The sequence below is a fragment of the Squalius cephalus genome (genome assembly GCF_949319135.1).
Source record: "Squalius cephalus genome assembly, chromosome: 1".
Classification (NCBI taxonomy): domain Eukaryota; kingdom Metazoa; phylum Chordata; class Actinopteri; order Cypriniformes; family Leuciscidae; genus Squalius; species Squalius cephalus.
Genome location: NC_137122.1, coordinates 51,926,492 through 51,938,549, shown reverse-complemented (window position 1 = coordinate 51,938,549; position 12,058 = coordinate 51,926,492). Strand labels below are relative to the sequence as shown.

At 38.4% G+C, this 12,058-nt stretch overlaps 1 protein-coding gene across 1 annotated transcript in view; it reads left to right on the top strand.

Annotated features, from left to right (window-relative positions):
* Positions 1 to 12,047, top strand: part of LOC307166314 (dynein regulatory complex subunit 3-like) — a 24,081-nt gene extending 12,034 nt beyond the window's left edge. The window contains exons 9-19 of the mRNA XM_079884595.1: positions 273 to 412; positions 1,278 to 1,371; positions 6,523 to 6,632; positions 7,493 to 7,612; positions 7,812 to 7,910; positions 10,410 to 10,577; positions 10,672 to 10,803; positions 10,895 to 10,984; positions 11,037 to 11,159; positions 11,305 to 11,436; positions 11,628 to 12,047. Of these exons, the coding sequence (XP_079740721.1) occupies positions 273 to 412; positions 1,278 to 1,371; positions 6,523 to 6,632; positions 7,493 to 7,612; positions 7,812 to 7,910; positions 10,410 to 10,577; positions 10,672 to 10,803; positions 10,895 to 10,984; positions 11,037 to 11,159; positions 11,305 to 11,436; positions 11,628 to 11,723 (1,304 nt within the window). The 3' untranslated portion in view covers positions 11,724 to 12,047. The remainder of the gene's footprint in view (positions 1 to 272; positions 413 to 1,277; positions 1,372 to 6,522; positions 6,633 to 7,492; positions 7,613 to 7,811; positions 7,911 to 10,409; positions 10,578 to 10,671; positions 10,804 to 10,894; positions 10,985 to 11,036; positions 11,160 to 11,304; positions 11,437 to 11,627) is intronic.
* The last annotated feature ends 11 nt before the right edge of the window (positions 12,048 to 12,058 follow it).

The following is a 12,058-nucleotide window of genomic DNA, read 5'->3' as shown; positions in this document are numbered from 1 at the left end:
GTCAGCCTCTTTATGCTAATTGGGTACAAAAAAGGCCAAGTTTTCACAGCAGAGTCAACACAGTGGTACCGGTGTAACTAATAACATTAACCAGTCCCTCCAGAAATACGCAGAGGTTTTTTTGTGTTGCGGGCAAAAATCCTTGATTATGTGGCACGTTTTCTTAAAAAATGTGATGGAATATGCACGATATTTATGCGATGATATTGCGGGGATTTTGAAATCACAGGTATGCCATTCCACATCGTTGACACCCACTGTATGTCTTACAGATGGTGTTGGGGAACTCGCCCTGAGGCAGCTGCCAGCCTTGCTTCCACCTACAACTTGGAGAGTTGGCCATGGCCGCGGTGCGAAAGTGGTTTGCCACACCATTCAGGAATGCAGCTTGGCCTTCATCGACCATAAGCCTGTAAGTCCTCAAGCACATCTAAAGGGGGAAACTTTATTCATTTTATCAATATATCTGAGCTCAAGACTGTGCACGCACACATGCATATCCAGGTTTGTTTTACTGTAATTTTGGGGACAGGCATCAAATATAGCCTGACAGTATTCGGAAAATAGCTGTTCTATAAGCTTAAGTTGGTCACTAATACTATCAAAGCATCCTGGGCTTCTAGAACACCTCAGCAGTGCCACAGGCTGGTGACCTCTGTACCACACCGCACTGATGCAGTAATTTGTTCTAAAACAGGCACCAACAAAGTATTGAGTGCAGAAATTAACATATTTATCAGAAAGTTGACACTTTTGTATTTTAACCCATTTGGACCTGACTCTATGAGGTTGAGTCTAAAGAAGTCTTCTAAATCTATAAAGCATTTGCGGCCCATCTATCTGACCACCTAACCCCACTGCCCATCGGCCAGAAAGGATAGTCAGATAGGTGGGCCGCACACATTTTCTGAGCATGTTTATTGTAATGATATATCATCAATCAATTTATGGCTTTTTAGGTCAAATGAGGTCTGAATCGTTTTTTAAATTGGTTTCTGTAATGTGAGCTATATGCTCTAAGACTTAATCAAAAAACATTTTATGTGCAATGAGATGTAGACTATTACAGTTCAACTTTTTGAATTATAAATGCACCGAATCTTTTCCAAATTGTAAAGCTAACTAGACTTTATCATAAAACAATTTCTCTAGTGAGGACCAGGAAAATGGTCGTCACAATGTCTATATTTTAAGTATACTATAGTAGTCGGTAGACATTTGGTCCTTACTCACTTGCTCTCTCTAACTCTCGCTCTCTTGTATTCTTTCTTTTTTAGCCTGGAATAAACATGGTGGAGTACCTCCATGAGGCCAAGGCATGCAAACCTCCACTGCACCAGTTCCACTATATTTTTGATATGAACTGCCCCAGTTCCACTATATTGTTGCTATTAATTAATGTTATATAATAAAAAAAAAAAATCAGAGATTCCATTGTTGTTTTGTTTTTGTATTGTTTAAGTCTTTATTGCATAATACAGGTGCTGGTCATAAAATTTGAATATCATCAAAAAGTTGATTTATTTCAAGAATTCAACTTAACAGGTGAAACTAATATATTATATAGACTCATTACATGCAAAGTGAGATATTTCAAGCGTTTATTTGTTATAATTTTGATGATTATGGTTTACAGCTTATGAAACCCACGAAATAAAAATCTCAGAAAATTGGAATATTACATGAAATCACACAGTAATTACACAGTGATACCATGGTCATTGAAGCAGGTTTTGGTTATTTTGGCAGTGTGGGCAGGTGCAAATCCTGTGTGTTGCTAATAAACTGGATGGAATTTAAGTTCTGTTGCTTTTATATGAAAATAAATGAACAAGACACCCAAAGTAGCCTACTTATTTAATTCCATTCCAAATACATGTTTATCCATCTTTTTTTCTTTAATACATAAATGTGTTTTTTTATTATTTTTTAATAAAAATTACATTGCATAACCCATAGAGATCGATCGCACTGTCAGATAGTTTGGGAATATTCGCAAATAACATATAGCCTACACATAAAACATGATATCAGAGTTTTAAAATCAAACATTTTAAAAGAGAACAATACATCACGGTTGTTTAAACCAATGAGCATTAAGCTGTGTCGTCAGTAAGTCGTTTCCCATCATGCTTTTGATCAGCGCAGTCAGTGGAGAGCAACTGCGCTCGACTTCAGAATCCGACAGGTGCGCCTTGCGCTCGCGAGAGATTTTTGACATACGTCAGCATGACATCAGAGCAAGGCGGACCGCACTCGGACACATTTCTAACCGGCATGCATCTCGCGCTGATCACCGGTGATCGATTCTGCGCAGATTTTGCTCATCTCAAACAAGCCTGTTGTGTGTCTGTGAGAGAGAATCTCTCGCGTGCATTTGTGGATTGATTTGTGTGGATCTCTCGTGTGCATTTGTGGATTGCTGTGTGTGTGTGTGTGCATTTGTGAATTGATTTGTGTGGATCTCTCGCGTACATTTGTGGATTGCTTTGCGTGTGTGGATCTCTGGCGCATTTGTGGATTGCTGTGCGCACATGTGGATCTCTCGCGTGCATTTGTGGATTGCTGCGCGCACTTGTGCACAATATGGATGTGGTTTCTAAGTGTCTCTGCTTGCATACAAAGTCCCTTTTACGATCTTGATCTTGTTACATGCTCTAAGCACTGTACATGCTATATAATTATTTTTCAGTGACCATGAAAGATAGCCTGGCAAGCCAGACCTACATCAAGATGTTAAGCCTGGCAAGCCAGACCTACATCAAGATGTTAAGCCTGGCAAGCCAGACCTACATCAAGATGTTAAGCCTGGCAAGCCAGACCTACATCAAGATGTTAAGCCTGGCAAGCCAGACCTACATCAAGATGTTAAGCCTGGCAAGCCAGACCTACATCAAGATGTTAAGCCTGGCAAGCCAGACCTACATCAAGATGTTAAGCCTGGCAAGCCAGACCTACATCAAGATGTTAAGCCTGGCAAGCCAGACCTACATCAAGATGTTAGGTCTGGCAACTCACCATAGACACGGCTCAATCCGAGGGGCGGGATAAACGGCTGTCTTTCAAATTCCCTCTGCACGCAATAGGACAGCGCTTCACCCAACCAGAGCGTTTTCCCAACAGCGGAGCTAGTTGATAGATTCAACTTTTGCCATATCTGGCCGGCAAAACTACGAACACATCTTCCTTTTTTTAAGAATGACTTAACTGAGCCCGTGCTTTTACTAGAGTTGCCTCATCATCCTCTGCCTCTACAATTAATATAAAAGGGCGATTTGTCCACGAATGGCTTAAATGAACAACTACTAGTCGACTAAAAATTAGTCGGAGGCAGCCCTTATTCCACATATTTCCGAACCAGCACGCCATTCTGGGTTGAGCGAGCGACCCTGCGGAATGAGTGAGCGGAGCGGAATATTCAGAAATGCGCTCTCCGCTCACGAGCTCTGATCGGAGCCCCCCCCCCCCCCCCCCCCCCCCCCGCACCCCTAGTTCCTACGTCTATGGCCCAATGACGCTACGATGACCATTTACTACTTTTAAAAAATGCAGGTCAGGAAGCGGGTCGGGTATTTATGGACATGTTTGCTTTTCGAAATTTAGTTTAGAAATAGCGGAGGCATTTTAGTACACGTGGAATATTTATTCTAAATTGCCCAAATTTCCTTTAATTTTCCATTTCAATTAAGAATCTTACAAATTAAATACTCGAAGAATATCACTAATGTTATATGGCTGAGTATTATTAATACAATGTATTTTAATTTCTTTAGAGCGCCTCAAAGCTCCTGAAAATAGAGGTCTGCGCGGGACTGTTTTTTAAGTCCCGCTCCCGCTGGGGTTATATCCCGCACCCACCCGTTCCCGCTATATACACTATTTGTTCACCCGCTGTCTGCTTAGAATAATTTTCTTCCCGACCCGACCATCCCGCTTTAATATAGATCTACCAGAATTTCACATGTACATTTTCACAGAGAAAATAAAAATGTAGTCTGCACAAACATTTTTTTATTATTATTTTATTCGCCTTGTCAATATACAAAATTTAACATTTTGCTGCAGACAGTAGGGGAAAAAATATCGCAGCGAAAAAAAAAAAGAAGTGTAGGCTATTATTTTTATTCGTATTATCAAAATTCGTAACATTTTGCTGTTAACCCTCTGGGCTTCTTCGCCCGAAAACGGGCGAAAACTTGAACGTTTCGAATTGTTTAATTTTTTTGCTTCATCGGATGGGGGTGAAACTTGGTGACTTTTGTTTTATTACCTATATGAACACACACAAAAATCAAGGAGATGATTCTGATATGTTAAAGGGTCGTAAAAAAAAAAGTCACACTTAGCTTCCTCCCGCCCGAAAACGGGCGACATAGGAAATGAATGGGAAATACGAAAAAATAGGAAAACTCAGAGAAACTTTTGGTGGTACAAGCTACAGATCAGCCACTGTGCTGAAAAAAAGTGTACAGCAATGAAGGGGTGACACTCTAGAACATCAAGAGTGCAAATAAGACACCCTCCCCCCCCCACACACACACTCACACACACAAACACACACACACACACAGAGAGAAATGAACTGGTAAGACTGAAACAGCCAATTTTGCCCCAAACTATATAAAAATGATATAATCATAATAACTCCAAAACTATAGCAAGGAGAGTCAAAAGGTAGGTATCGTTTGAAAGAACTCTTTTTAAATTTTTTGAAAATATAAATTACATTACATTTGGACATTGTCCTGCCAAGAAACAGCGGATAAAATACAATATATATATATAATTTTTATTATGATTTTGCATATCTTTCTTATTTGTCATGGAATAACTCAGGAAGGAAATAAGGTAGGAGGAAAATTCTTTTTTAGTGAAGTCCCCCTACATGTTAGCTGCATCTGGATAAAAAAATAATAATTTTTGGATAAAGGAATCAAAAGTTACAGCATTTGGAAAAGAGATAGCCTTTTTGTACAGTCTTTGACACCCCCTCATGGGCAATATTTTCTCCATGAAGAATATCTTGTCATAAAAGCAATAGATTATGTTAATTTTGGGCTCATTTTAATTGTAATAATATGCTGTAAAAAATGAAGTGCCATTTTCAATTATCTGAGAATGTTTCATGAGCTGTATGATGTTTTTGACACATTGCAGTACATTATTTTATAGATTATGAAAAAAAGGAAATTCTATTTATCAGCAAATAACTCAGCAATACTTAAGAGTTTTTCAAAGTGGATACATTCACTGTAAAGTTCAGACTCTAAGCTTTCAAATGACATCAACTTTGTGTTAATCAAGGCAAGATTTTTTTTAAATATGGTAAAGAATATTTTTGCAGCTAGGTGGCGCCTGCTGGCGGTACATTTGGTTTTAGAGGGATTACTCAGCATTCGTTAGGAGTTAATAAATGTAATTATATGCATTAAAAAGCTGAGATCCTAAGCTTTAAAATGATATATAATTTGTGTTGTTCCATTCAGTGGTTGCTTAGTAATAAAAAAAAATATTTCCGAATGGGAATAAATCAAATAAATAATTAAAAAAGCTATAGGCCGCCTATAGGCGGTTATAGGACATGACACAAATTAATACATTTTGAAGCCACTAGATGGCGCTCTTCTCAGTTGAAATTATTATTTTTTTTAGGCCTGCACTCTATTTTGATGTGAAATGTTGCATTTATTGAAAAATAAAATAAAATAAATAAAATAAAAAAAAATATATTAATTCTAATGGAAAAAATAGCTCATAAAAATTATATAATTAATGCAAAGTATCATAAAAAATTCTACAAATTCTAAATAATAATCAGAAAACATTATAGAACAAAAATATATTTGATTGGTTATCCTGGGAAAAAGTAAAGTACAATTTTAAGGCTTCGCCCGTTTTCGGGCGGGAGGAAGCTAAGTGTGACTATATTATACGAAGAAGCCCAGAGGGTTAAGCAAATACAATCAATGCATGACAGAAAGAACCGTTACTGGTCCGTGCGTGCAGCGCGTGCATAACGGTCCTGAGTAGCCTACAGGCGATAAGATTAATATTAGGTAAAGCGAAGATATGCTGTTCTGAAAGAACGTCGGCGTCGGGAACGTGATATTGAATGACCGACCGCTCCCGTTCAAATTACACCAGAGTTACCGACCGCTACCGTTTTTTAGTCGGAAATTTAATCCCGCGGCGCAAAATATCTGGTCGGGTCCCGCGGGACAGCCGCGGGAATGCAGACCTCTACCTGAAAACTCTGGAAGTTGATGCGTCATGGCGGTAGTCTGTGGTTGCTGAGCAACAGTGTTTGCGTCCAGAAGACGAGTAAGTTACTTCAGTGATATATTTCCAGGTAAGTCTGTTGTCAAATGAACAAGCTTTTAGTAATAACATTTGAAATAGGTGACTGATACCGTGTTTTGACTGATTGATTGATTGATTGTTTTTGACTGTCTGACTGATATCAAATTCATATCCGGAGTATCTCCAAATACTAACGTAAGCCAGAATTCTTATATTCCTCAGATCTGTCATTCAATAATATTGAAGTGATTGAAGGACTGGACTCTCTTGTGAAACTGCAGAACCTGCACATCCTCTCTATTGGAAACAAAAGCATTGCTCAAATGGATAATGTAAGCCAACTATATTTTAGATGATACAATTTTAGAAAATGCTGGATTAGCGGGGTAGCTAACGTTAAAGTTAGTTTTTCTTTTCGATATTCCCCAGACATTCGCTGAAAAATGGCAATACCTCCTAAACGACTTGGCCAAAAATTATTTAAACCCTATTGCCGCTAAAAAGGCAAGGCTAACAATGTTTCACAAGCTTAACTTTCCGTATTTTCGCTCTATATAATAAGCACTGCCCCTCAAAGGCCGACGCAATGTGAGTTTCGCCGGGAAAGCTCGCTCTTGACGGAGATGCGAGTAAGGGACCGTGGGGAAAGTGTACTATTTTTACCCCTACTGCTCTACTTTAACCCCTACTGGCTGAAATGGGTATTGCATACAAAATTAACATTCTTTTTGTAATAGCTTTGTCCATCAGTGAGACAGACACATCTAACCAGTGTCATTAAGTAGAGGAGGACAGGGGGCAACTTTCACAACCTCCATTTTTACCCCTACTGGCTGAAATGGGCATTGCATGTACAAAATTAACATTCTTTTTGTAATAGCTTTTTCCAGCAGTGAGACAGACACATCTAACCAGTGTCATTAAGTAGAGGAGGACAGGGGACAACTTTCAAAACCTCCATTTTTTAGTACAATTTCACCGCTAGATGGGAGAAATTCCTACACAATGTCCCTTTAAGTGCATTCATGTTATATTATCTGCAAGTACAGTTTTGTAAAATGTATGAGATTCGAATTAAACATACAAGTGCACATTCAATACATTTAAACACGCTTTTTCACAAGTGAGGGATAGCTAACATTTATCCTAATGTTCTGTTCATAATTCATATTTTTTGCACCTACATATAAAGCGTGAAACTGCCGTTGCAAAGTATCAAGATGCTGTAGAAGAAGTGCAACACAATGAGCTCCAGGAGCAGAAGGCAATTGAGGCTCAGAGGATCAGAAAAGAGGAGCTTCAACTACACAAGGTGACCAACATCACCATGCCATCCATCTCATTTAAGTACAAGAACACTGATCTTAAATGCTCGAGGTTTAATAAGTCAGATTTACACTACAGTGTTTGAAACGCTGCACTGTATTAAAATCTTCTTTCTACTGGACATACAAACTTAATATATACTCTTCTTGACAGTAGTGAATAAATATTGCATCCTTCTTTCACAGGACGCATTCGTGGAGTTCTTAAATGGATCTCAACTTTTCGACAGCATGTTTGCTGAGGATCCTGATGCAGAGAAACTGGCTCTCCTCCCGGGAATTGAAGCACTGCGCGATACATATCCTTATAATGAATAGCAAAATATACAAATCAAACCACAAATGAAAGCAATACTTTATAATTCACTCTTAAACATAGGGTTCTTTTTTTGGCATTAATGGAGCTTTTCTTTTCTTTAGATTAGATTTTTTTTTCAGATAAAAAAGGGTCCTTTTAAGAACTGTTTCCTGAAAGGTACTTTGGGGAATGAAAAATGGTTCTTCTATGGCATCACTGCAAAAACAAACAAAAAAACAACAAACCTATTATGCTTTTTTTACATTGTCAACTCCATTATTGTGTAATATTGCTGTTTGAGCATGAAAAACGTCTGCAAAGTTAAAAAGCACAAAGTCATTCAAAGGGAGTTATTCTTGAGTTAGTCTTGAGTTTTCGCCCGGGAACAAACACGTCACAATATTTCCCGCCCAAGACATACGCAATATAAAGGGGCGGGGCCTAGTTGAGTTAGTTAGTAGTGCGTTGAAACTCATGGTTATGGTTAAGGGCGGCACATTTCCCAAACACGCTCAAAGCAGTTTTAAAAAGAGGAGCTATTATGGAAATATTATACTTTAGAATAAAATATTTAAGTGCAAACTGAATGTAATGTTTTCTGACACTGAATTGCAATTTAAATTTAAAGGGTTAGTTCACCCAAATATGAAAATTCTGTCAGTAATTACTCACCCTCATAAGACTTTCGTTCATCTTCGGAACTCAAATTAAGATATTTTTAATAAAATCTGAGTGCTGGATCACTCCTCCACAGGCTTATGGACACTAACTTGCTGGCCCAGAAAATGTATTAAAGACGTTGTTAATATAGTCCAAGTGACTCCAGTGGCTCAATCTTAAGTTTATAAAGCGACAAGAATACTTTTTGTGTGCAAAAACAAACAAAAATAACAACTTTATTCCACTTTTCATTTCCTTCTCTCTGGGCCGTAGCGCGTCTGTGTTGCACGTCACCACGTATCACACACATGACCACCGTCGCCCAATAGTGAGCCTACGTGGTGACGTGCAACACAGACGCGCTACGCTATTACACTACGTGAAAAAAGAAAAGAAACCCAAACACGCTCGAAGCAGTTGACCAATCACGACACATTGATTCAGCTGACCAATCAGAGCACATTGTGCTTTTCAGAAGTTAGGAGTTCATTGAGACAGGAACTAAACAGGGGTGCATTTCCCAAAAGCATAATTAGCAGTGTTGGGTAAGTTACTCTAGAAAAGTAATTAATTATTAGATCCTAATTACATCTTCAACGGTGTAATTAGATTACTTTACTTATTACTGTCTCTCTAAAAAGTATTGGATTACTTATTACTAATTACTTTATAAATCCCATCACCTTTAACCAGTTGACCAATACAAGGATAGACAAGAAACTTTACTTTTAATTATGTCAAATAAACATTATAGAATTGCATACGTTATTCTTGAACTGACAAAGTGTGTAAAGAGAGAGGGTTACTTTAAAAAAACCATACATTTTAACATAAAATTTTGATGTTAAATCCACTATTGTTTTATATAGAATTGTTGTACAGCCTATACAGTATTGAATGCAATTACATCAGAAGTATTTGTAATTGAATTACAAAGAAATTAAGAGTAATCCCTTACTTTACCTTTTCAAGGGAAAGTAATTAAATTACAGTTATTAATTAATTAATTTACGCCCAACTATGATCGCAAGTTCCGTCGTTATCAGCATAGTTCAATGAGTCTGTGTTTCCCAAAACTATAGTTCCAACAAACATTCGCTAACAGCATCGCAAACGTGTGTGGTCAGATCGACATCTCTCGACCTGTGGTTAGAAACAGAGTTTTTTGTTAAAATATAATGTGGACTTATCCTTATCTGGAGCAAAATAAGCAAACTGACATTCAGTACAATCTCTTATCTTTTATTTCGAATAAACACAAATGTAATTTACGTCTTTTAGTTTGTCAAAGCGTCGTTTTTGAAGAGTGAGAAGGAGCCTATGATTGAATCTGTAAATAAAGCAAACTAACTGAGAAAAATCAGTCCTCAGATGCCATGTCCGTAATTTATAGAACAAATCTAGCATCGATTCGGTCTCAAACGGATTCATTAAAAGTATTTATTACTTCATGTTCGTGACATCATTAAAAACGTGGTTGAACGACAAATTTGCGACAGTACAGTTTCAGGGAAACTGTTGTGACGATCTAGTTGATTTCTTTAACAATGCATCGTACTCTGGTAGTTAAACAGCGAGTTATGTCGTTGTTCGGGAAACACACCCCAGTGTGTTGCTGACAGACTGGGAAGAGAGGTGCTGAAACAATGTCAAATATGTTTTAAAAAAATTGTTTTTTGAACATTCAAGCATGAAAACCTATTCTAGTAGAGCCCAAAAGCAACATCAAGACTGTAAAATGGCCTCTTTAAGAGTGCAGATGAGGGAACAGCTGTTAAAAGGACTCAAAATAATCCATTTACCTTGACAATCCCTTTACATTTAAGAGCAAAATGGAAGCTCAAAATGTGCAGATATTTGAGGCGGGTTTGGCTCAATGTGCTCAGAGAACGGCTGAGGTGGAATCCTTTTTTACCGGTTCCCATGAGGCAGTGGCTGACAATCAGCGCAAAGCAGCGCAAATAGCAGCTGACTTTGAAAACTCCAGGAGACAGGTTGGTTTCTTCTCCCTCAGTCACACAAGACAACCTGTTTCTCACCAGTTGAACACATCAAAACGCTCACTAATTAAATTCTGTTCTATTGCAGAAGACTGCGGAAATGCAACAGATCGCAGATGGCGATCTTCTTAAAGCTCACATCACTTCCTGCCATGAACAGGCTGAGCAGTTCTCTGAAACCCTCATGAGTCTTGAACTGCAACTGGTGGACCAACTGGAGGTCAGAATAAAAATACCTGTAATATTAATTATGGAGCATATCACCTAAACGAGTGGAAATTTCACAAATATGCTTTTTAATTTTTTTTAAGGACATCTTCAAAGACTTTGAGAGGAACATCTCAGACATGGTTGAAGAGTTCATTCAATATGTGCAAGGGATATATCCTTTATCTAACAAAGCAAAACAAAAATACTTTTATTTTATGGGTAAGGCTTCTTTAACTCTGACACACATTCGCACTGATTCGAGACCTGGAGAACTGGTACAATGAACAACAGCTTGTGATTGCCTTGGCAACACTGGAGAAGGTGGTTAAAGACGAGCAAGAGAAAATACCGGATGATCTGGCAACGGTCAGTGGAAAACTGTCTTCATGATCACTTAATTTGTGTAGAATTATGAATAATTAAGAAGTCAAAAGCCATCGTAACTACATGCCAGACACTTATTTTTAGTATTGACTGATCCTTCTTCCTCATTTCCTATGATGCCCTGTAGCTCCTGGTAGATAAAGACACAGTGACCAATGCAGTCAGTGCTTCTCACGACACGCACGTGCAGAAGATTGATAACAGGGAGGATGAGCTACTGACACGGGTCAACAGCTGGAAGAGCGATCTGCTGAAATCGGTACTTGATTATGAACACACTTCCTGTGAATTCATTAACAATATTATTATATTATATTATATTATATTATATTATATTATATTATATTATATTATATTATATTACGTTGTGTCCTACCATGCAGCTGTCCAGGATCAGAACGACCTTTTGTTATTAAATAAAATATAAATCTTTTTTGTTTGTGTTAATAGATACACAATGATGACGTGAAGCGGAATCGCAAGCGCATCTCAGAGATCCAAAACTACATTCGTTTTGTAAAGGATGAGCTGGAGGACATGGCATGATCAGCAGAGATGGCGGATGGTAGACGGGAATAGGAGATTGAAGAGGATGATCGCAGGTAGGTAGATTGGGTAAGTCTTTAGGGTAAGTCTTTAGAGTGAGTCTTGTGCGTCTATGTTGAGACGAGACCAGTGAACTGAAGGTGCCGTGGGTTTATAAAGGGAGTGGGTGATGAGGTGATGAGGTGCAGGGTCAGCTTGGGTTTTGTGCCTCCGCACTGCCTGTCAGGTGAGCCGTGTCCCATACCCTCTCGCTCTGCTCAAACCAGTGGTTGACAGCTGGAACCTCCGTGGGCTCACCCGACCAGGGAAAAAGCGGCATTTATATAGCGCTTTTA